Here is a 23,847-nt window from a genome sequence, read left to right as displayed (position 1 = left end):
ATTCACACACCATTTTAAACGCTTCCCTGCAATAAGCACCCAGAGCAACTCCTGTTCAGTCAAGGATATTTTTAAGCATAGATATTACTTCTACAATTTTAAGTAGCCATCTGGACTCTTCTTTGGAAGTGCTTCACAAATGGAAACCTTCTTAGATTTAGCACGTCTGTTCTCTGGAGACCAGAAGGATCATTGAATTTTAAGATACCACATATAGCCATAATTTTCTGAATTCTTATCTTTATAATCTTCTTGCCAAAGCTTTACATACACACCAAAGATCTTGTCATGTATTCATAATCCAGAAAAACTGGTAAAAAAGTGTTTGAGCTCTTACATGTCTACATTTTTGCAATACCACAAAATCTACAACAGTTGTCATGCAAAAACGACAAAATTTTTCATAGGACTTTTAGTACAGTTGTCACTAGATAAGAAAGAAAACTGTTAAGATGTTCACACTGCCAAAATTTCCCTAATGAACAAAGAAATCCTCCAAATAATGGAGTGCCTACTTTCTCCCAAAATTTGCTCATGGAGATAAACAAATATGATAATGACAATAAAGTACCATTGACCAAGCATAGTGAATTTACTTAGTGACTACAAACAGTAAGGTGTTAAGACAAATGTTCCTCACAGTAAATATGAAGATTTTTTGTTTTATTTACTACCTACTTCTTTAAAAATTTGAAATTTAATTGTATGATGTGATATTTCACATGTGGAAATAATTAATAACTAACATAATTCGTAATATTTCAATAACCACAAGGAAAAATAATATTTCCTGATGGAGAAAATTTTCCAAAGCTTTTTTTTTTACTCACAAACTTAAACTCCAAGTAATCTGCATGACTCAAAATATTTTCAAAGGGAAATTAATTTTAAAAGAAAGTTTTAACAGTTTTTAAAGTACTATACAAATAAGACTACTTAGTATAGACATTTCCATATCTTAAAAGAAAGTGGATTTATGACTATCTGATTATATTACATGCATACACCATTTTATCATAGCTGAATCTCTATGGGATTTTCCAGCTGATGTTGATAAAATGAACAGTTTAGATTTCTGATCCTATCAAACTGAATTACACTTCTGAGATGGTGTATTGCAACAAAATATACACACACACACACAGACACCCCTTATAAGAATAAATGAATGAATTACATGAATTATAGAGAGCTCTGGACTGTGCTAACTACTTTTTCCAGCTTGAGAGATTTTAGACACCTTCTGCTTAGAGAGCCATGAAGAAAAATGTTCCACTTTAACAGTTTACATTATGATCTTAAATTTAAAAGGAAAAAAATAAGCTAAAAAGATTACAGACCCTCACAAAAATTTTTGGCCAGTCAGTATAAACTCTCATCTGCTTAAGAAATGTTCACCTTTGCAGGAATGAAACATCAAAAGCAATAAAATTTCAGATTTGATTAAAATTTGAAATTCAGAAATTTTTGGATTACCTAAACCAAAAAAATACTGTTTTTTCCTTGTGAAATACATAAATAAGTATATAGTAGAAGATTTAAATTTTGGGAGTGTTCACAACTTTTCATTAACTTTGAAGAATGTGTCAAGTACCAAGGAGGTTCAGGCCTTTTCTGGAAGCCAACATAAAGTATAAACTTCCCACTAATACCTAGAAACAGAAACCTAAGGAGACCAAATTATGATTTGTGAATTCTTCCCACTTCTGTAATACTTATTCTAAAACAGTGAAGGGACAGTAGCACCACCAGTTTTCCCATACATTCTTTTGTGCCTGGACCAAGAGAGGGCTGATGCCATGACAACAGCAACGCTGCACCTCAGGTTTTCATAAGCCAAATTTTCCTAACACAGTCATTTCAGTATTATCTCTCCTGGGAAGACATCCTCCTTACATTTAGTTCAGCCAAAAACAGAGTGGGGTGGGTTTGGGGTTTTGTTTGTTTGTTTTGAGGGATTGGTTTCTTTATTTCTGTTTATAAAGAAAATATTTTCTTCTGCTGGCTTTAGATTCACTCATAATAATTTGCCTCTATGTGACAACGTTGAAAATAGAAGATAAATGCAGAGAAACTGTTTTGCATTTTGTAAAGCAAAATCACTTATAGACACACATACAGCTATTGCTTAGCTGCTATTCATTTTCATACTTGCCTAGGCTTTATGCCATGAAGGTAGTGATTTCACATAAAAAAACAGTTAGTATGAAAGTAAATACATAAAAGAGAGTTTCAAGAATCAATACAGTTTACAAATAAGCAATCTACTTCTCACTACATAAATACTGAAGTAGTTACAGTACTAAATACTTTCAGAGATTACTGAATTCCTAGCATTGTAAATAAGTTTTATCATGAGTAAATGTAAAAGCTATTGCCATTGGATTTTAGTGATTAATTTTTTTAAAATTTTGATTTTAAAATGATTAAAGCAAAGATAGGCTACTATCACAGCTAAGGAAGGATCCAGCTGTAAAATATGTGCACTATACTTATTTTCCAGAACTGAATGTAGAATTAATATAGGCTTCCAAACAAACAAAATGCCTTCATCATAATGAACGTAATCTAATTTTTAATGAATATTGCCTCCCATCACAAATTATGAGCTTGAAGCACCTTATTTAAAATAAATTCAAGCTTTCAATTTAATTATTTTCTGCTAATGAGGAGCAAAGGTTAATATCTAACAGAAAAGGAGAAATTATTACAAAAATATGGAGCAACCATTCTCTAAAAAACATACTTGAACAGATCAGAAGTTAGAAGCCAAACAAAATCCTTAAAAAACCCCTTTCACATACATCTTTCAAACAACCTTTATACTCCATGTTACTATCTAGAGAGCTACTTAATAGAAAGAACACTAAAAATTAAATCTTTAACAAATTATCTCCATTTACACATTTATCTTCTGCTTGTTTCATTAAGCTTCCAGTTGTCGTCCACTGAACATTACAGGAAGGTCTTTTAGGATCCACAATAAGCTACGTGGCTCCTTTGTAGCATACTGATTCCATCTGTCTACCACATTCTTTTCACTTCTTCAGTCTATCACTTATGCCCAAATCCTTGCAAGCAAGAAATGAATCTCACTCACCTGAATTTAATGAAAAACTTAAAAAAAAAATTTTGTCAACAGCAATATTAACTCATGACTCAAAGCACATTCTTGGGTAGGGGCAACAGGCCTAGATTACAACTTATTTCTTTCCTGAATGTTGTGTAGAAAAGCCTTCAAAATCACAGTATTAAAAAAACTTAATTTCTGAAACACATATTGCTATGTTCACATTAGTCAAGATGCTTTATAAATCACTGATTAGTGAAGAGCAGCACCTGTAGTGGCAATTTGTTCATGGACAGTGACCAAAGCAAACATGGAAACACTGATTTACAGGCTGATCATACAGCAACATCCTGACCTAGACAGCAGCAAACTGAACCCACTTCATGTCATGGGGAAGCACAATGGTAAAAATACTATTCTGGCTCATAACTGAAACTATGCAGATGCATCTCACCACACACAAGTTGCACCAAAATTGCAATGACTCGATCAAGATAACACATTAAAGAGAATCTCACAAACAGTAAAAATAGACCTAGAATTACAAAATCACTCCAATTTAGGGTATTCAGAAACCCAGCAGCAGCATTTTGTACCATTTGTGGGTGGGAAGGGCTGTAACATGCTACAATGATTTTTGAGAACAGGAAATCTACCAAAAAACCCTTCTATATTAGTAGAAATGGGCAGCTGCAATCTGGAAACACACTGAAGTTACAAGAAGGTATATTTTCTCAGCATGAACATGTCATTTAAGAAACTAGGATGAAGAAGAATTCAGGAATGAAACAAAATACCGCACTAAAATGGAAAACTGGCAATTGACATGAATGGCAAAGCTCCAACTGACATTCAAAGAGATGGAAATTCACCCCAGGTATCTGTGTACAGATCCTACAAGAAACAGCTTTTTTTATACAGCCCCATAAATACTCAAAATGCAACACATCTTTAACTTTTCTATTTAGAAAGACAAGCAGCTGCAGCAAAATCCATACATGCCTTTTCAGGTTCATTTTTAAATAGATCTACATGCAGTATAGGAGAATGAAATTTAGGTGTGAGGATAAAAGACCTGCACAATTAAAAGACCTGAACCACGGAATCACATAGAATTGTGATAACACCCTCTGGTTTTGTATCTACAGTGCACTCTATTAACCTTTACTTTTTCTTCTCCCTGTAAAATTCCCCCTACATCTCCACTTGCATATATTAAGAAATGTGTTTCTTTATATTCCCTACCACATCAGTGAGAGATGGATGAAGAAACAGTTTGTGTAGATGTAACCTTTTCATTCCTACTTGTAATGCTGTCATTTCTACATCACTATTTATTGCCGAGAACACCAACAGACAAGTGTCACACTGCTAATTGTACATATCTACCATAAGTACCTAAGGATCATCTAACTGCATATTGTTGTAGATCATCCCTTTTTTAGGTGCAGCACACACAGACAAAATAACTGATGTATTTATTCAGGCTGAAATAAACCCTTTCTAGGTAAGTCCCATAAAGAGGTTCCTGCCTTCTGTTGTGTGGTTGGCTTGTTTTTTACAAAATAAGATGAAAGATCATAGAACCCCCATTGCTTCTCTTTGTGAAGAAAAAAGAATTGCAAGGTGAAACAAACCAACCTGGAAGCCAGAAACCACCTCCCACATGGGCATCAGTGGTGACCAGTCACAGCACTGTCTCCTTCTCTTCTTTTATAGCTACTCAGGACTAATGAATTTTGCCTTGATCAGTTTCTCAACTTTTGCTATGACTCCCATCTCCTGTCTCATCAGTTTTCTTGCAGCTGCTCAGTTCCTTCAGGGGAAAGAAGCAAGATCCAATTGTAATAATGGGCTGCAATTACTCCTGTGTTGCAGGAACTGAGCTGCTGTTGCTGACTGCTGTCATTTTATCTGCCTTTGAACTTCTTTATTACCCCACGGCAAGGAATAACAGCCCTTGGCTGGAAAAAGCATCATACATGAAACATCCTGCAGAGCCTCTCAAATAAGTGCCAGACAGGCTGATTGTGAACCAGGAAGCAGGACACAAAGCCAGATCTATTATACCAATGCAGCCACTCTGCTTCAAATCTTTTTTAAACCTCACTCATGTATCTCTAACACAGGTCTGCATACTGGTCTTAAAAGCACAGACAAGGGTAAATGTGGGCAAATGCAGTACACTGGATATAGACTCCTCCCTGCCTGCCTCCGTCTAAAATTTAGAAACTCTGGCTGTCAAGACAAACAGTTTTTGTGATAACTGAAACAGAGTCATATCCACAGACAGCAGGAGTTTTTGTACTATTTTTTTAAGAGCCTAACTCAAATTAAACAAGAAATGGACATATAGTCTATTTAATGTAATAATTAAATATTACATACCAGAATCCCCAAAAGGATAAGCAAAGTCAACAATGAAAGTGTTTATCTCCATAAGTAAAACACACTCTTCAGCCTTTACATTATTTGGCTCAGCATTTTTTTAAAAGTAATTTTATTGAAAATGACACAGAAGTACAATAAAAAGGTCTACCAGGAGGAAAAATGAACCAAGACAAACAAGGCAAACCAAATAAAAGTTGCTTGAAATGCTCAAAACATACTAATGTACATCATTAGGCATGACTCACAATACAAGCAAGATTATTTCTACATTTATTTCCTGAATCATAGCTTTCCATATATTTTCCTGGATATGTTTTTCTTTCAACCATTGTCCTGTGCAAATGGTTCTCTGGATGCTCACAGCCAAGAGTTCTGTTGACCTTCCATCCTAAGTGAAGTTAACAAAACTTGATTTTTTTGTGTTCTACAGTGCATGTAAGACTTTACACATGTTTCTTTAACAGCATGAAATATCAATCAGTCAATCATTCTGATGGATCTCTGAGGGGTCCTGACCCATATACTGAGATGGAAGTAACTTTTGAGTGAAGTTTTCTAGAAATATTCTTAAAATATTGATTTTTAAAGAATGAGATTTAAACATGCCATCCTTAAAAATATGTTACTTTGTATGCAAAATATTTAACAGCGAGATTTTAATTTAATAACCAAAGTGTTAAAGTGTTTCCTGTAGTAAGAATTCAGTTTGAGTTTATTAAGTTCAGATTTGTTGGTCTAGCAATTTATTAACTAGGGACAGAAGTTATTGCTGGGAAAGCACACTGGGGTATTCCTCACATTCATACTAAGCTGTAAATAATAAATTAGCTTCCTTTTGCTATAAGGATGGTTCATTTATTTAGAATAAAATTTTCAGATATGAGATAATGGAGTAGAGGAATATTGTTTATTACCTGAACAATACCCTACTTCTCCAAACAACATAAAGAAACCAGCACAGATGAAGAAAAGTAAAATATTTATGGCCCAAAAAAATTAAAATGTCACTTAAGCTACAATGATATTAAAGATCTTAGTATTTTAAGGATCATCTCTATAATTCTTATTTTAAACCATTCTTTTTTGCGTAACTAATGAAAACTACAATAGCATAATTATTTTAGTAGTCCAATGGCAACTCCAGCCTGCTCTCTCTGCACTGCCATCAAAGCTACTGTCCCCATTTCCAGCAAATGCTGTGCAGAAAAAAATAGTTTTGGAGCACGTGTCTATTGAAGAATTAAACATTTGTACAAAAAGAGGTGGAAGCTGAAGAAGTATGAAGAGGAAAAAAGGGAGGGGGTACTACAAATTCTGTGTGTTTTCAAAGTTGCAATGGTCCTTACTCTGATGAACTCCAACAGAGGTTGAATTAAGAACACCCAATCTTGAAAATCACCACTGAGTAACTACAGAAATCCATGAATGCCAAAACTGTTTTCTTTATGAACACTGTGCATTTCCTGCATGATCAGCTATTGCAAGCTAAATGCATTATGATCAATCACTTGCTTTTAAGTGCTTGGTGTTCTAAACATTAGTGTCAGCTACAAGGCACATTAATGAATTGCAGACATATTCTTTGGTCTCCTGCTGGTGCACACAAATCTATTTTATTTAGTTTTGCAGCCAAGGGGAAAATTTTAATCACCACAAAGTGACTTCCAGTGCTCACCTGATGACACTTGTCATAGATTAGGCAAATCCTCTTCTTCAACAATATTGCTTTTCCCCCTCAGACTGGACAAAAGAATAGCCCTACCTGTTACCTTGCACCAAAGAGTATCCATACAACTGAGCCCTTTATCATATAGGCAATGTACCAAAAGATAAAAATATCCTTTTGTGATATTACTTGTCTGAGCTCTGCCACAGGAAGTATAGACTGAATTCTGAAACATCTACAATGGAGCTGTAATGGATTTCAAACCTTGCAAATTGATAACAGAAGTTATATATGAAACAAAAATTTGCAATAGCATATTATGGTATTTTTAGCTAATTATGACATGCAATTCACATGCAGTATCATGCAAGTCTGGTAACAACAGATGAGGAGAAAACTGAGATTTGAAACAGCCAGCTTGCCTTCATCAAGGGAAAGTCTTGCCTAAGTAACCTAGTGGCCTTCTATGATGGAATGACTACATCAGTGGACACGGGTAGAAGTCACAGATGCAATTTTTCTGAGTTTCTGTAAAGCCTTTGACACAGTCCCTCACAACACCGCTTCTCTAAACTGCAGAGACCCTGATTTGAGGAGTGGACTGTTCAGTGGATAAGGAATTGGTTGGAAAGTCAGTAAAAAGGTAATCAGTAAGTGAAACCAAATGTGGCAAATGCATAGAAATAGAGGATGGGAAAAATGTGGTTTACATTGTTTTTGATTTAAAATTAAGGCAATTAGGAGAAAAAAAAAAACAAAACTACTCATGTTTTTCAGCATGTTTCCTATGAGAGCTGACTAATATGCTTACAATTAAACAGAAATCAAACCATGTTCTAGCTGCATTTAATTCTACAGTATATTGAGTTATGGAAAGACAGATTCAAGTGTTCTTGAAAAATACTTTCTTTTTCAGTTTCATTGCTGCCTCAAACTTTCTTGTTACACACACATACAAAAAAAGAGGACTTTGTTATTTAAGTGTGTGTATATAAACACATATATACTTATTCTACAACTTTGCGGATTAACTGAATGCAGAAATAGCCTTTTAATATGATTTAAAATAAAAAGATAAATGCAAACCCAGTCTACAAGTATAAAAGGAAGTTCCCATAAAAATGTTGTTTCCTGTATTTAAGGCTTTTGATCCAATACATTATTTTACCATGGAATTTGAAGCCAAGCTAGTAGTTCTTAAAACGAGCAATGAATATAGGGATGGAAAATGGTCTTGGGAAATTCCAGGATTCCTAGAAGTAAATGGATTTCCCCAACATTGCATAGTGTTAAATCCTGAAACCTCCTTCAACTGCTTATGTGTGTGCTCTGCCACTCTGTAAAATCTTCATGATATTCAAACAAATCCCATTTTACTTCACTGTTAATTTTTAAGTGCTTAAGGTAGCTGGCTATATATGTATTAGTCATCCATAAAGTTTGATGGAGCATTACTGAAAAACTGACAACTTTACTCCAAATCAGATTAATCAGGAAGCTTTTTATCATTATGGAAGCATTAGGCTTTTTACCATGTTTCATGACTGCTTTAGGTGTACTTACATCTCAACAAGATTTTAGCATAAAAACAAATGAACAGGAAAAAATCCTCAAAGTTTAAATGCACGTAGAAGAACTTCACACTAACTCTTACATCTTTTTTGGGTTTTTTGATGGAAGTTCTGTTTATGCCCTTCTCTGTGCTCTTTAATATTTTCCATAACCTAGAACAATATCACAAAAAATTATTTTTTAATGTAAAATGCAGATCTTCCCTGTAAAGGTGGTCATTGACACATTTTTCTTCTTTGATTGAGTCACTTTACCAGCATATTATTTTAAATCTATCTTTTAATCTTTTTTGAAGTAGGGGTGCAATTAGTTTAAAACTGAAGAAGTAGTTGTCATAAAAACAACAAACCTTATCCCCACTCAACATGATTTCTTGCAGTCATTAATTTTGCATTATAACAAGCAAAAACAAAGGATTTAAAGCTTTCTTACACAATTCAAGTTATCTCCTGTTCAGTTGTTCCTTATGTCATGTACAGCAATTGATCATTGCTATGTTTTTGAGTGTGGAAAATTGGAATGAATTTCTCGAAAGGAACTGCTAGAAAATCAGGGATATGACCTTAATCTATCATCCCAACCACAGCTTGATGCAAACAACTATATTTAAAAGAGGCTGGATCATTCGATTCCACTATGAGTCACCAATGTAACAGTATATTTGCCTTAAATCACTTCTTCATATTAATCTTTCCCCCTCCAATGTATTTGGTATGTTTTGGGGTTGTTCCATTTCTGCTTTTCAACATTTGCTACAGATTTGTATCGTTATGAAGGAAGAGCAAAGTCAGAATGAATCAAACAACAAAGAGCAAATATTTTGTTTTTCTGTTACCTCCACCTATTTAAGGAATTCCAGGACAAGCTCAGCTGTATGTTTGTAACCGTGTTTGATCACAGTCTGCAATAGCAATCAAGTACAGCACAGGTTCTTTAGAGTTTCCCAGCTACTACAAACAATAGCTTTTTATCATAAAATCTCTAAAAGCACACATATTCTTGGGGCAAGGGAGATGAGGATGTGGGATGGGGAACAGAAGAAATACAATTACAAATACTGCACTGCTTCTTGTTTTATCATTCTCAATAACTCCTCCTTCCACTGCCACATCCCATACATATCAGGCACTTCTCTCCCCTCCTCTATCAGCCATCTGAATGGTCTTGTTCCTCCTCCTGCTTCCTTTTGTTGCCTTTACTCCCCTATCTTTTTCCCTAGCTTCCTTTTCAGAACTCAGTTGCATTTCTCAGGGTTCCTCATTAGATCTCAAAACTTGTAAGTATTTTCCTTTCTGCTCAACTCCTCTCCCCAGTTTTCTATTGTATTACTGTGTCCATCACCTTGTACTCATTATATTCACAAATATAATCATGAAGATACACCAAAGAATTTACATACATTAAGAAGAATTTCTCATGATGCTTTAGCATGACAACCAATCATTACTACTCATCTTCAGGACTTCATTTAACTGCTCTTTGGTAACCTTCCATTATTAAACACTTTTGACTGTTCTTACTAGATCCTTTTTTAAAAGGATTTCTCTCTCATTCATCATGTTCTTGATTATTAATCAAGATTCCGTTTTCTCCAGGCAAAACCAGAACATTTCCTAAGGAACAATCCCCTTTTGAGAGTATCATTACAAATTCCCATTGCTGTATACAAAAAGACTTCCAAGTCTGTCCCTGAATCCCAACCACAATGCCTATGGCACTGTATTTCATAGTATCATAGAATGGCTTGGGTTAGAGGGTACCTTTAATCATGTAACCCAAACCCCCTGAAACACATATCCAACAGGGGCATCTTTCACTAGCCAGGTTGCTCAAAAATTCTCCCCTTTAAGCCTGTGTTTCTTAACAGAGATAAGAACAAATCTCTGCTCTTATGCAGAGACTCATGCACATATTCCTTCTGCTTCTTTCCACTAACATTCACACTCATAGGGTGAGTCTCACAAGCAACAACCATAAAGTCAGTCAACTTCATTCTTTCTAAATGCAAGAGCACCTCAGTGAAATACAGTGTCTCAAAAAAGAGGAGTGGTGTTTGCATCTTCGTTTTGTTCCTGGTTGGATGTTAGATGCCCACCAAAGCTTCTCAATCACTCAACCCCTCCCTCAACTGGACAGGGGAGAGAAAATATAACAGAAGTATTGAGGGACGAGGTAAAGACAGGGTGAGATCACTCACTAATTACTGTCACAGGCAAAGCAGACTCCACTTGGGCAAATCAGTTTAATCTTTATTTTATATTACCAATCCAACCACAGCGGGATAATGATAAATAAAATTTACCTCTCTTTCAACATGCCAATGTCAAGCATCAGTTTTGGCTTGTCCTTTCAGCTATCCTTGTATAGTTCTCAACATTATGGCACCCTTTGCCATTTTCTGCCTATTTAATATCCTTCCTTGTGATGCAGCCTTTGGTGTTGTCCAGTTTCGCTTTAAATGCACCATTAGCATTACAGAGAAAATCAAAATTACTAGGCACCCTTAACTGGTTCATTCAACATGAATAAACATTTCCATCTGCCACAGAGCAAATAATTTCAATCTTTGATAAAACAAAACACCCTCTGAAATCAATAGGAATATTGAGCCAAAATGAAACAAGAGGTTTTTAATAAGTAATGTATATTGTTGCCTACACATAACAGACAGAATACTCATCACCATTCTAGCTTTAACTTGGAGTCAGGCATGGAGAAAATGTCACAAATTATTAGGGGAAACACAGTCATACCAGTCCCCTATCTTTATATTTGGCAAAGTTCCCTCAAATACCCCAGGTAAATACATCTAGACACCCAAAGCAGTAACAAGAAACCCCTGATTTTCTTTTCAAAGTCAAATTCTAGTGCAAACACTCTGATACCAAGGCCCTCCCTGATATTAAATACCAGTAAATCTAACAAAGGATCCCCTTTATATTCAAGCAGACCAGACAATAATTTGTCAGAGCCCTTCTGGTGGTAACCAAGAAAAGGCTGTCACAGGCACTGCAGACTGGCATTTCAAGCCAATGTCTGAACTGCCATGAATGACCAGATTACATGTTTTTATTTAAGCAAAAATGACTCTGAAACAGAAATGGGAATTTCAGCAAGCTGCAGGTTGAACAAATTGATTCTGTATGATTTACTTTTCACTTTTGCTCAAGAGAGGAAGTTTAAGAAATTTACACTACATGAGTCAAAGAAATTGATGGTTTCGTACTAGCACTATATCACTGCCACAAGTTCAAGCTAAACCAATCACTTTTTAACTAGAAAGAGGCCTGAGACATGATGTTCTGATCTCAATCTGAACTTCACAAAGTTCATAATGGTTATGTTACGATTTGGCATTTGGCTTAGGATCTTCTCCACTTTTAACACTGAAGAAATTTTTTTTTAAAGTAACAGCAGACTCTCCTCTATCAAGTTTATTAGAAATCAATGAATAAGCTCGATCCAATCTCATTTCAACATTGTAAGAAGTCTAAATAGGTGTCTTTTAGCACTGCAGTTATAATAAACCCCTCTAAGGCTCTCCGGGAGCCTGGTATGGATGTGAATTCCAATATGAACAGGATTTGAGGACATCCCTGGGCAGATTTGCCTGATAATTACTGGCTCAACAGCAAACTTGAGATAGGGAAGGATTTTTAGATCAACAGCGCCTTCTAATGGATTAGTGCTGTATTGTGATGGTTTTCTTGAGTACTGCAGTAAAAATCATTTTGTTTTCCACTAGAAATTAAAACACAAATGTAGCCAAAGAATTGCAGACTTCAAAAGCCTAAAGACAGAAGCTATTTCTTCTGATTCACAAACATCCAGAAATTGCATGAAGAAAGAATATTGTCCAAATGCAGAATTGGAAAAGAAACGTCTTAGGACCATTTCAATTTTCTGGGGGTTAGAAGAGTAAGCTTTGGGAAGAAAATTGTTTTGCACCATTATTTGCAATATTCATACACTCAAGAGGAGTTAACAGGCTGAAAGAACATCTAAACATTCTGTTTCAGGGTTTGATTTTGGTTTGCCTTCTGCTGCACTGCAGTCAGTGATCTTTGCAAAGTACCCACTTGATGTGAAAGAGTCTCCTTTGTTAGGGTTATATTTAAGATTTAGGAGTATCTAACATCAGGGAGGGCCTCAGTGTCAGAGTGTTTGTGCTAGAATTTGGGTTTGAAAAGAGAAGGGAACAAGTATTTAGTAAAAGGGCTGTATAAGGATGTGCTTTCACGATCAGCTAAAGCAATTTTGAAATGCATGATGTTGAAGGGCAGAGCAGATATAACCTGCCACACAACAGCACAAACAATAGAAGCAACACATGTGAACATACAAAAAAAATTTTAAAAATCTGTAAAAATAGAAAGTGACGGGGGATGGAAGCAGTCTTAGAATATCTGAATCATACAATCTGCACTCTGAAATGCAGAAAAGAGCAATCAAGAACCCTTCAAGAGTAAATGGCCCTGTTTTGTATCAACATACAGCCAGAAAAATTGATTCAGCACAGTGGGCAGAGCTGCGAGTGCCCCATTTCAACAGAGGAAGTTCAAACTCAAGGCAAGAAAGGTGCTCTCAACAGTTATATCCAAGTAGAGAAAGAACAAAAGAAAAAAGCAAAAATTTGATACTGGTACTGCAACTCTCAAGAGAGACATAACTAATTGCAAATGACCTATAACTCTAGAGAAGAAATTCCTCCACAAGTCTGGATATCTATGCTCCTCAATCAAAAAGCTCAGAACATCCACAAATACCACTCAAAAATATTCAGGGACATAAGATTTAAAAAGCATAAATTCTGAAAGGAAAAGTGGCTTGCTAACAATGCACATCCACAAAAAGATGATTTTCATGGATGAGAATGCTTTCCATGGACCCTCAATGATAAAATACCTGGAAATTCCATGATGGAAGAGTGAGATTGAGCACATTCATAGTGCAAGTCTCACAAGCAACAACCATAAAGTCAGTCAACTTCATTCTTTCTAAATGCAAGAGCACCTCAGTGAAACACAGGGTCTCAGAAAAGAGGAGTAGTGTTTGCCTCTTGGTTTTGTTCCTCCTAAAAGATGAGCTGTGAACTTAAATAAACATGCTAACTGACAGGTCACCTATTCATTACAATAACCAGGCCTGAAGATTTCAGTATATATAAAGAGTACTGTGCTCAGCTATGAAGACAAATTTCTCTCCTTGATGCTCATTCAGCAAAACACATGCTGCGGGCTTAAATTCAAATGACACTTTTGGTATCATCCTAAAAATCTAAATAATTTATGGAGTTTTGTTATAGTTACAGAACATCATAAATCCATAAATGATATCATGTTTGTGGTGGGTTGATCCTGGATGGATGTTAGATGCCCACCAAAGCTTCTCTATCACTCAACCCCCCCCTCAACTGGACAGGGGAGAGAAAATATAACAGAAGTATTGAGGGACGAGGTAAGGACAGGGTGAGATCACTCACTAATTACTGTCACAAGCAAAGCAGACTCCACTTGGGCAAATCAGTTTAATCTTTATTTTATATTACCAATCCAACCACAGCGGGATAATGAGAAATAAACCGAAATCTTAAAATACCTTTCCCCCTCTCTCCCTTCTTCCTGTTCTTAACTCTGCTCCTGATTTTCTCTGCCTCCTCCCCACTCAGCCCCTTAGGGGGATGGCAAAGGGGGTTTGCAGTCAGTTCATCATACTTTGCCTCTGCTGGTCCTCCCTCCTCAGGTTTGCCATGCAAACCCAATTACAACATTCTTGCTTAGTTGGCTGTTGACTGACCTCAAAGAGTGTATGTACAAGTAAAGCTTCCTTGAAGTACAGTAAGCAGAAAGAAAAACAGATCTTTCTCAGTCTCTAATTTCCTGCCATACTCTGGGAAAGAATGATCAGATTTAATGGCAAGCATTATGTGGACCCTCAAGCACACCAAAATAATTTCAAACAGAGGATAACAGGAGAGGAAGCAAGACCAACTCCAAGAGAGACCATTCACATTTGAGACAGGGATTTCTTTCTTTGAAAGAAACAGAACAAGGCAAGCATGTAAAAACACCTCCCCCAATTCCACCTCAGGTTCCAGCTACTTGTGGGTAATCAATGGCCTCACAAAGAAATAGCACCTGCCATTTATTGCCCTGCAATAGATTTTTCTTCCACTAGTTCACACAATTATTCACTGAACCCAACTACCTCCATTTATTCCCTGCCTATGGCACTCTAGAGAGTTCATCTTTATATTATCATATAGTCAAAACAAAACTAAAAGCCCTAGATTTTGGAGGTTGAAAAGATAGACCTATTTCACATTTTTTTAATACTGGATTTGTTTAAAATATTACAGTGCACAACAGAATCTGGCCAGTCTCTTCTTGGAAACAAAAAAATAATTTCTGAACATTTCCCTGAAGTATCAGTTAAATATCATGATATGTTTCTGTATAGCACATTTTCCAGGGCACTGTTTTATAAAACACTGAAACCAGTGCACAAAATAAGCCTTCTGATTAAGTTGAGTGCTTATGGCCCACATTTTAAGAGTGAATTAATCCCAGCCCTGACACTAACATGTTTTGACACTCAGAGCTTTTCACTTCACCTCACTATATATTCACTTTTTTCTATTGTACAACAGACATAATGATTCTTTGCCTGCTTTGTGAAGCCTTCTGAGAATTGCAGCAATAAAGTATTACATATAAAGAGATATGCATTTATATTGAAATGCACCTATTCACAGAGCCATCAATTTCCAACTTGCTAGTTAAACTATTTTTATATGCCTTCATTCACAAAAAAGCACATGAAAAATTTACCTGCTCATTTTTGCAGATCCATACAGTACTCCCCTGAAGTAGAATAAAGATTTTGGTTTTGTATCCTTTCAGGTCAAGATATCCGCTTTTCTCAGGGGTGGCAGAAGTTCGAGACTGAGAGTTATTGTCAGACTGCAATTTCAAGGCATTGAGCATTGTATTAACCCAGTCATTTCTTTCTTCTAAACAAGAAAATAAAATTGTTCAAAGACAGTTAGTTAAGCAGCAGCTTCATTCTTCTCTACACATTGGTTTTCCCAGTATTGTTGCTACATTGGTTGATGGTATAGCTATGCCAAATAAGAGAGACCATTCACATTGAAGAGAAGGTGTAAATAAAAATAATAAGAATCTGTATCAGTAGAGTTGTTAGAAGGACAGCCATCCAATTAAATCCCAACAATTAACACACCAATCCAAACAAATTGATGATCAAGATTCTTAAAATCATGACTACTAGTTCTGAGATACTTTATTCCAGACAGCTTAAAGACTGAGGTGGCACATTCACCTTCTGGAAGCCAGATCAATGGGAAAGAATTACAGCAGTTATGTAAGCAGAAACCAGGGAGCCTAAATATCATCAGTCACTGAAGAGGCAAACCATCACCAGTGCTATTCCATGCTTTGCCATGCTTTTCAGAAAAAAAAAAACTTGGTAATTTACAATCTATTCCATTAAGGTGTGCTGTTAAGCTTGATATTGTCAAGGGTACTGAGTAATTAAGAAAATGCGTGTTTGAGCATCTTCACATGCATTATTAATGTAACATCTTACAAATACATGAACACAAGGAGGTGAAGTAATAAAGTTTTGCTCAGTCTCATTCACTATGTTCAGACATTTCAGCAGACTAAGATCAATATACTTTAATGCTGAGTAGTCTGAATGAATTAGGTTTGCCTTATGCAATTGGAATATCATTAATATTTCAACGGTTTGCTCTGAAAGAGCCAGATCACAAAATATATTGGGGGGAGGAGGTGGGAGTGGGGGAGGGAGGGATTGGAAGTTCTATACACAGTATGTACAAAGCTGGCAAAATTAGAGTGGAAGACTGCAAGGACCACCACTGAAATAATAACGTGCTTATTTCATAAATAGCATGTGTGCAACGTGAAGGAACAAATATACAAATTTAGGTATCATAAAATATTTTGCAGAAAAGGAAGATAGCAGCCTGACAGATTAGCACAGGGAATGTGATCCAAGTGTTCCTGTAAAAAATGTTGCTTTAAAATACATATATGCTGTCTTGAAATACTCCAGTAATCTTTTTAAAGTACTTTAGTATAGCTAAGGGCATCAAATTCCTCTAAAGTGGGGTTTTTACAATGGTATTTCACTCTGGTGAAACAAAATCTCACTGCATCTGAGCAAGTTATGCTCTAATTCACTGAAATCCCTTGTTTGGTTATTTATTTTGCCCCCAAAAGCCCTTAAACTTTCCAAACCATTATATATAGTGTTTTTCCCTTTAGATATTTAAATCAATCCAAAAGAAATGCATTTCTGATATTTCAAAATACATATAAAAGTATCCATTTCAACATCTTTGAAAGAAGTTAAGTACCCTATGAATAGTCCCAGAACAATTCTCAACTACAAATCCACAGAAGTAATAGTATCAAGTAACAGTTTTGGTTTTTTTGCACATAACAGAAATCAAGCACGGTTATTTACATACTTTTCTGGGAATACATCATTCAGTTCTGGATACAGTGAACAGCTTTACAGACAGGTTACTATGTCCAAAGATGGTTATATACTATGTGAAAATGGAATTTCATGTATAACAAGTGGTTTCTCTGAATATATTTTATAAGTCAGTATAAGATTTTAAAATTTTTATAGTATCCAAGGCAAAGGTCCACAAAACAAATTTCAATCCTTCAAAATGTATTGCACCAAGATGGTCATATTCAAATTTATGAAAAAAATTAAAAATAAATTTGGAAAAGAAATGCAAAAAATAATAAAGAAATGCATACTTTTGAACTCAGCTAAGAGCATAAAAATGACTGAAATTATTTGAGCCAAACCTGATAAGAAGGATTTGTTCACTGATGCTGCACTCCTGTTACAGCCTGCAGCAAATGTTTACACCCAACTCTAACCCATAAAATTGGGATTTGATAATGGAAATGCTGAGAGACCCTTAGCTATAATGGCTCTGGCATGTACTGCTGTAAATATTGTATGTATACATGTAAATATTGCACAACACTTTTTTTCTAGGCATTCTTTTTCATTTGATTGTTTCCATAAATAAATCATACATGCACTGATATTGATTCCACATATTACAGCTGTAGGTTGATAAAGCACTCAGTTAGAAGGCATACTAACTTCCTTGCTACAATTTACATTTGTAATCTCTATCAATACCTGGGTGAAAATACTGTATAGGACAGAAAACCTCAGATTTCCTTTGATCACAGCATCACATCCCAGGGATCATTCATTGTCTGTCAATTTTTTATCAAGTGGTGACTCATAGAAGTCTGAGAGCACACAGGCTGTAAGAGCTGCTAGTGAGATTTGAGAAATGTTCAGACAAATTAATCTTTGGGAAGGATGGGGAGGAGGCAGAAGAGTTGGGAAAATAGTCTTCTCATTTTGATATTTCAAAAAGCCATTGCCCAACAATTTCCATTGCTCTTACAAAGTTTAGTTATCTCCAGATTAACAAAGGAGCTTAAACCAACTGGATTCCAAAAATATTTCTCATAATATAACAAGTTAAATTTCACAAACAGAATTTATCAACAGTGATTACACAGCTTTTTGGCAATTTTCAGAAACACACATCTTCTACTTACCTTCTTTATCCACACGGAAAACAAAAGTCCTATGGGATGTGACAACTTCAAACTTATTCTCCCCATGAACTCTTACTGTTGCTATTGCAGAGAGCAGTATTATTCCTTTTGAGAACACTTCCTGTAATAAAAAGGCAGTAAAAATATTTAATTCTCATGGAATTTTAAATTCCTCTGATGTTACACTACTTGTCATGATGTTTAGGAAGTTCATCACACTTAATGAAACTGAATAAGTGAACCCTTTCACTATTTACCTATCACCAACTTCACTCCTGGATCTATGCACATCTACTATCTTCTAAAATAGAGTAAAATCCCATGATGAGATAGACTGTGCATATTTGAGATGCAACTTCTTAAATTATCTCATGGCATTAATATTACATTAATTACATTAATATTACAAAACACCACACTTTAATTTACAATTTTATGCCAAAGTAAATTACGTTTACTATCTCACAGAAAAATAATTTTAAAATATATAATTATTATGCTTGTATGATAGAATCAGATATGGGAAAAATATTATACTTTCTCCAGGCAGAGAATTCCAAATAGTTTTGCTGTTCCCCCTCCACCTTGCCACTTCAGTGGGGACCTAATAAGAAAAGTAAATTCACTGATTTTATCCCTAAGTTTGAAGAAAAGAAGGACATCACACTGGAAAAATATACTGTCCTGTCAGTGCTAACAAGAATGCCCCAGCTTTGATCAGGTATATGCTTTTCTGCTATATGTGACACACAGTTAATTCCCTTCCTAGTAGCTAGTATGGGGCTGTTTGGTGAGAAATAGGGTTCACAACACAGGGATGTTTCAGCCCTTGCTGAGCAGAGCTGACACAGAGTCAAAGCCTTTTCTGCTGCTCGCCCCTCCTCATCCCCGAGGAGGCTGGAGGTGCACAAGAATATGGGAGGTGACACAGCCTGGACAGCTGATCCCAGCAGACCTGAGGTATATCCATACCTCATGGCATCATGTTCAGTACATAAAGGTGGGGGATGTAATCAGAGATTGTCTTCTCAAGTTACCATTAAGCAGAATAGAGTCCTGCTCGCCTGGGGATGGCCAAACATCTGCCTGCCCATGAGAAGTGGTGTATGAATTCCTTGGTTTGGTCGTGCACAGCTTGTGCTTTAACTTCTAAAGTGTCTCCATCTCAACCTACAAGTTCTCATGTTTATTCTTCTGATTCTCTCTCCATCCTGACTGGGAGAAACGTGAGAGGGTGTGGGGTGTGGTTGCTGGCTGAGGTTAAGCCACAATAATTGTGCTGCTGGGGTCAGCGCAAATTTTCCCAATATTTTTATATTTCCAACTAGGTATTAGGACAACTGAATAGAACACAAATGCAAAATAGGAAAAAGGAAATGCTACAAGTACTTCCTTCAATTTTAACCTAATTAACCAAAGGGTTTGGGGTGGGGGTTGGCAGGAAGGAAAGCTGAAGCAGACTTGCTCTTCAGAAATACATTTGCATTATTTCTGGATTCCAGAGTTAATGCTGCTCTTGTCTCCACTATGCTTTCATCAATTCATCTTCTGACCAAGACAACTCAGATATACTGATAAAATTTATGATTCAGAGGCAGTAATAGTCCAAGAGTCAGCTGCCCATAAAGAAATTGTGCTGTAATAACTTCCCTCCCAAAGTATAAATTATTATAACAGACTTCATACAAGCACTCGAGGAACATTGTGAATGTGAAGCAGAAAGGATCATTTTTTTATTTACTGAGTTTAATATACTAATGTTGTTTCACTTGGAGGTACTAATACATGTCAGTAAAGGTAGTTTAGTGGGTAAATAAATAAAAATATAGAAATATAGCAAATGCATGCATGTTACTACAGTTACACAAAAGGAATAGTCAGAATGACCATAGATACAATTCCATTCTCCATTATGGCAATATTTGTTAAAAGAGTGATTTTAACATACATTAACTACTGATCCTTCCATGGTAAAACATAATTTTTACATATACTGTTTCTGTAGGTGCTGTTATAAATATGTTATGGTGTTTGCAGGCATCTACTGGCTGTGTTTGGTACTACCACTAGAGAGTAACAGACTGCTGGAAGTTACAACTTTAATTTGCTAAAAAAAAAATAAAAATAGTCAATTTCCTTTTCAACTGAGCGTAGTTTTGCTTTGCTATTTAAACAACCATCCATCATCCTTTTTAAAGCTTTGTTCTCCAAGGCATACATATTTTCAAATACAGTTTAAAACATAATAATTTATCAATCTATCTTTCTTGTGCAGCAGCTTTTCTTTCATGTGCAAAAATAATGCCTGTTAAAAAGCTCTTGAGGATCAAGACACAATATCTCTCTTTGAAATACTCCAGATTAGAAATTAGGTGAATTATTTAAGAACATAGAAAACAAACCCAAACAAATGCTGCAGCCAGGAACTTCACAGCTATTTGTTCTGTTACTGAGTGGTGTAAAATACTTTGAGAGCTGCTAAGAATTCTCTGACAAAAAAAAATTTCTAGCGGGGAAAGCAAAATGTTTGGGTGGGTTTTTTTACATCAGCTGGTTCAACATAAACTTTTATTTTCAAACAGAGCATCACTTCTTGACAGTTGTGATTCAGAGATGAGCTAAAGGATCCTGGAATATACCATTTTGAACTACTTTGGTTTTACTTCCACAACAGATTAAGTATGACCTATTTCAAGAATGACAAGTGATTCATCTGTTTTGGAGTGAATTTTTCTCTCTGTAATGTTCACTTGTACTGTGACACAAAATACTGAAGTTCTTCACTTGAAGAGTGAAATCTTTTTCCTAAATCAAAAATATATTTGTCAGGAATGCTAAGCTGTTTTAAACAAAAACTTTCAACATAACCAGCAGTTTTTTACTTACTATAAAGTGCATGGCAAAACAACAAAGTTGTGCCAGAAGTAGGAAGAAATTTGACAAAAGACCTTGTGCATATAGGGTAGCTGAAAAAAATTCTCCAATTCTACCTTCCCCTCTTCAGTTAACCTTCCTCTCTGTTGAGACAAAGCCACATGGGATGTTGCTCTGATTACAGCAGCTTTCTCAGGACCAGGAACACAGAAGAAATGAGAGCAACACAGATTGAACCCAAAACCTTCCCTAGGTCAGATGCTGCTTATTAAAAGCTCAATCTTTTGTCATGTATGCAGATATGAAGTAAAGATCTCCATCGAGTAGAAGTTGATACACAACTAAAACAAGGTTAGAGAAGTAGTTATAAAATTGGTGTTTAAATCATTCAAAGAAGCATTCATTTTCAGGAATAATAATCTGTGTCTCCCCTCTATAGTCTCCAGTAATTTCACTCTTCATTAGCCATGTAGTACACTTCCCCTTCTTGAGAACCTCACTCCTCTCTAGTTCCTAATTTGAATGACAAATAGAGCTATTTAATATTGGTAGTGTTTCTGGGTAAAATAAACAGTTCCATTCCACTGAGTCTAACCTTCTCTGCTTCTAATAAGAAGAAAAATATCAAGTATGGGTTGGTTTCCTCCTGAGAACTTACTTTAATTGATACAGGAAACCAAAAGTATAATTTCTTATAACATGCTTGTCTGTGTAGGAACATCCTAAGACAAACACAGATTAGAATAGACAGAATTTGCCATTAAGTTTTAAAATTAAAACAACAACTTCCCCACTTAAATATACAAATGGCCAGCTATGTTGGTAGGAAGGGGAACATGCAAGGCCTTGCAAGGAGCTCAAGTTGCATGCAGGTCTTGATGAGTCTGCAAATAGTTATTTATAATGTCAAGGTAAAAACACACAAGAAACAGCAGGAAAATGCTGATATCCATCTCACATGAAATATGAACACCCAAACACCATAGGTGTGGAGTGTTTGCAATCAGTAGGCACAAATATCAATGTAAATAATTTTTGAGCTTGTTCTTAGCTCCTCAGCCCCTCAGAAAATTGTCTCATCCTATTTCAGTTCTTACATCCCCACGCCATCATAAGGCATCTATAAGTCTCTAATCACCAATCAGCATACTGCTTCAGAACTTTTACCTGAAACTGTATATCTTATGTGCATCTTCAACAGGAAATGGTTTCCAAAATTTAAAATAACACACATGCATGTGGAAGAGAACCTCAACTTCCCTTAACATGCATACTGTACTATCATTTATCACTTTTAAGTCTAAGAAGAGGAAAAGTCCAAGAGGAAAAATTAATTAATAAACCACAGAGCAATAGAAAAATAATTTTGTAATGCTCTGAAGGGTAATTACATGGAATTACATGAGAATTACAAGGAATACACGTTTTGTTGAAAGCCATGATTTACAAATGCATTTTTGTATCATAAATATGAAGTGAACTACTTTAATCAAAGCAGTCTGCAAATGTTTCAGCAAGATTAAATCCTCAGCTACAGAAACAAAAACAGCCACATACATTGTGGTACAGTGCTGTTTTTGAACACTCCCATTCAAACCTAACCTAGTTCCATGACATCCAAGTATTCATAGAAGACAAACAGGAAAAAGACATTTTTTTAATCAAACCGTCAACATGCATATAAGTTTGGGTTGTTTGGTTTTTTTTATTAATGGTCTTCTATGCTATCTTTAATTTCTCTCTCACAATCTCCAGCATGCTAGGTTCCCATGACAAGATGCTTTGTAAATACCATCAAAATAACCTCTCTCAAAAGTGTTTAGTATGATCCTGTTCTGTTCTGGAGACAACAGTAGTGTCAGTCTCTCACTAAATTAAAAAAAAAAAAAAATCTGATTATATCTACCTGGAAAAATGAGCAATACAAGCCCTTCTAGGAAAGAAAAGGATGAAAAATACATGAAGACAAGGACATCTTAAAATATTTAATTATATCTCACCCTAGTATTTTAGAATTGAAAACTAACTTAAGATGAATATTCATTTGTAATTATTCAATAATTTATTTATAGTACCTTGTGTATTACACAGATGCAAACATTCCAAACATGACCAAAACAAGTCGCTTACCTTCTCATTGTTGTAATAAGAAATGCTGTCTCCATCAAATTTAACCCAGCGCTTCTGAAACATACATTTGCTGTGAATCAAAAATTAACACAATGAATACACAGCTAACACCCATTTTAACAATGTCTCAATCACAAATTACAGAAAGGTCAAATCTTGTTTAGCTTTCTGTTCAAATGAATATTCTGAACACAGAGCTACAAGTGCTACAAGCTCTATTGAGATATTTTCCAAAACTGAGAGCTGAGAACCTTCAAATGACCTTCTCACTGTCATGCTTATGACAAGGACATCTCTGTTTACAGGCTATGGTACCTCCAGTCATTCAATACATCTCCCCAAGACTCTGCTTTCTGGCCAATGAACTGACAGCAGCACATCACATCTCCCAACAAGTACAACACGAAATTTAATTTTCAGTGTGTTTTATCAGCTGGACATCATTAATGAGAAACTTTCAGTGTGCCATTAACTCAAGCTCTGTAAAGATC

General features: G+C 35.6%; 1 protein-coding gene across 2 annotated transcripts in view; it reads right to left on the bottom strand.

The window, feature by feature from the left end:
* The window catches only part of ARAP2 (ArfGAP with RhoGAP domain, ankyrin repeat and PH domain 2), a 115,698-nt gene that overhangs the window by 68,054 nt on the left and 23,797 nt on the right, over positions 1-23,847 (bottom strand). For both annotated transcript variants that reach the window (XM_056490320.1, XM_056490319.1), the window contains exons 7-9: positions 23,357-23,426; positions 18,353-18,473; positions 15,530-15,711 (exon numbers count right to left, since the gene is read on the bottom strand). In XM_056490320.1, the coding sequence (XP_056346295.1) occupies positions 15,530-15,711; positions 18,353-18,473; positions 23,357-23,426 (373 nt within the window). The remainder of the gene's footprint in view (positions 1-15,529; positions 15,712-18,352; positions 18,474-23,356; positions 23,427-23,847) is intronic.

Source organism: Oenanthe melanoleuca, chromosome 4, assembly GCF_029582105.1.
Source record: "Oenanthe melanoleuca isolate GR-GAL-2019-014 chromosome 4, OMel1.0, whole genome shotgun sequence".
NCBI lineage: Eukaryota > Metazoa > Chordata > Aves > Passeriformes > Muscicapidae > Oenanthe > Oenanthe melanoleuca.
Note: the sequence above shows the minus strand (reverse complement) of the source record. Positions and strands in the feature narration are given on the sequence as shown.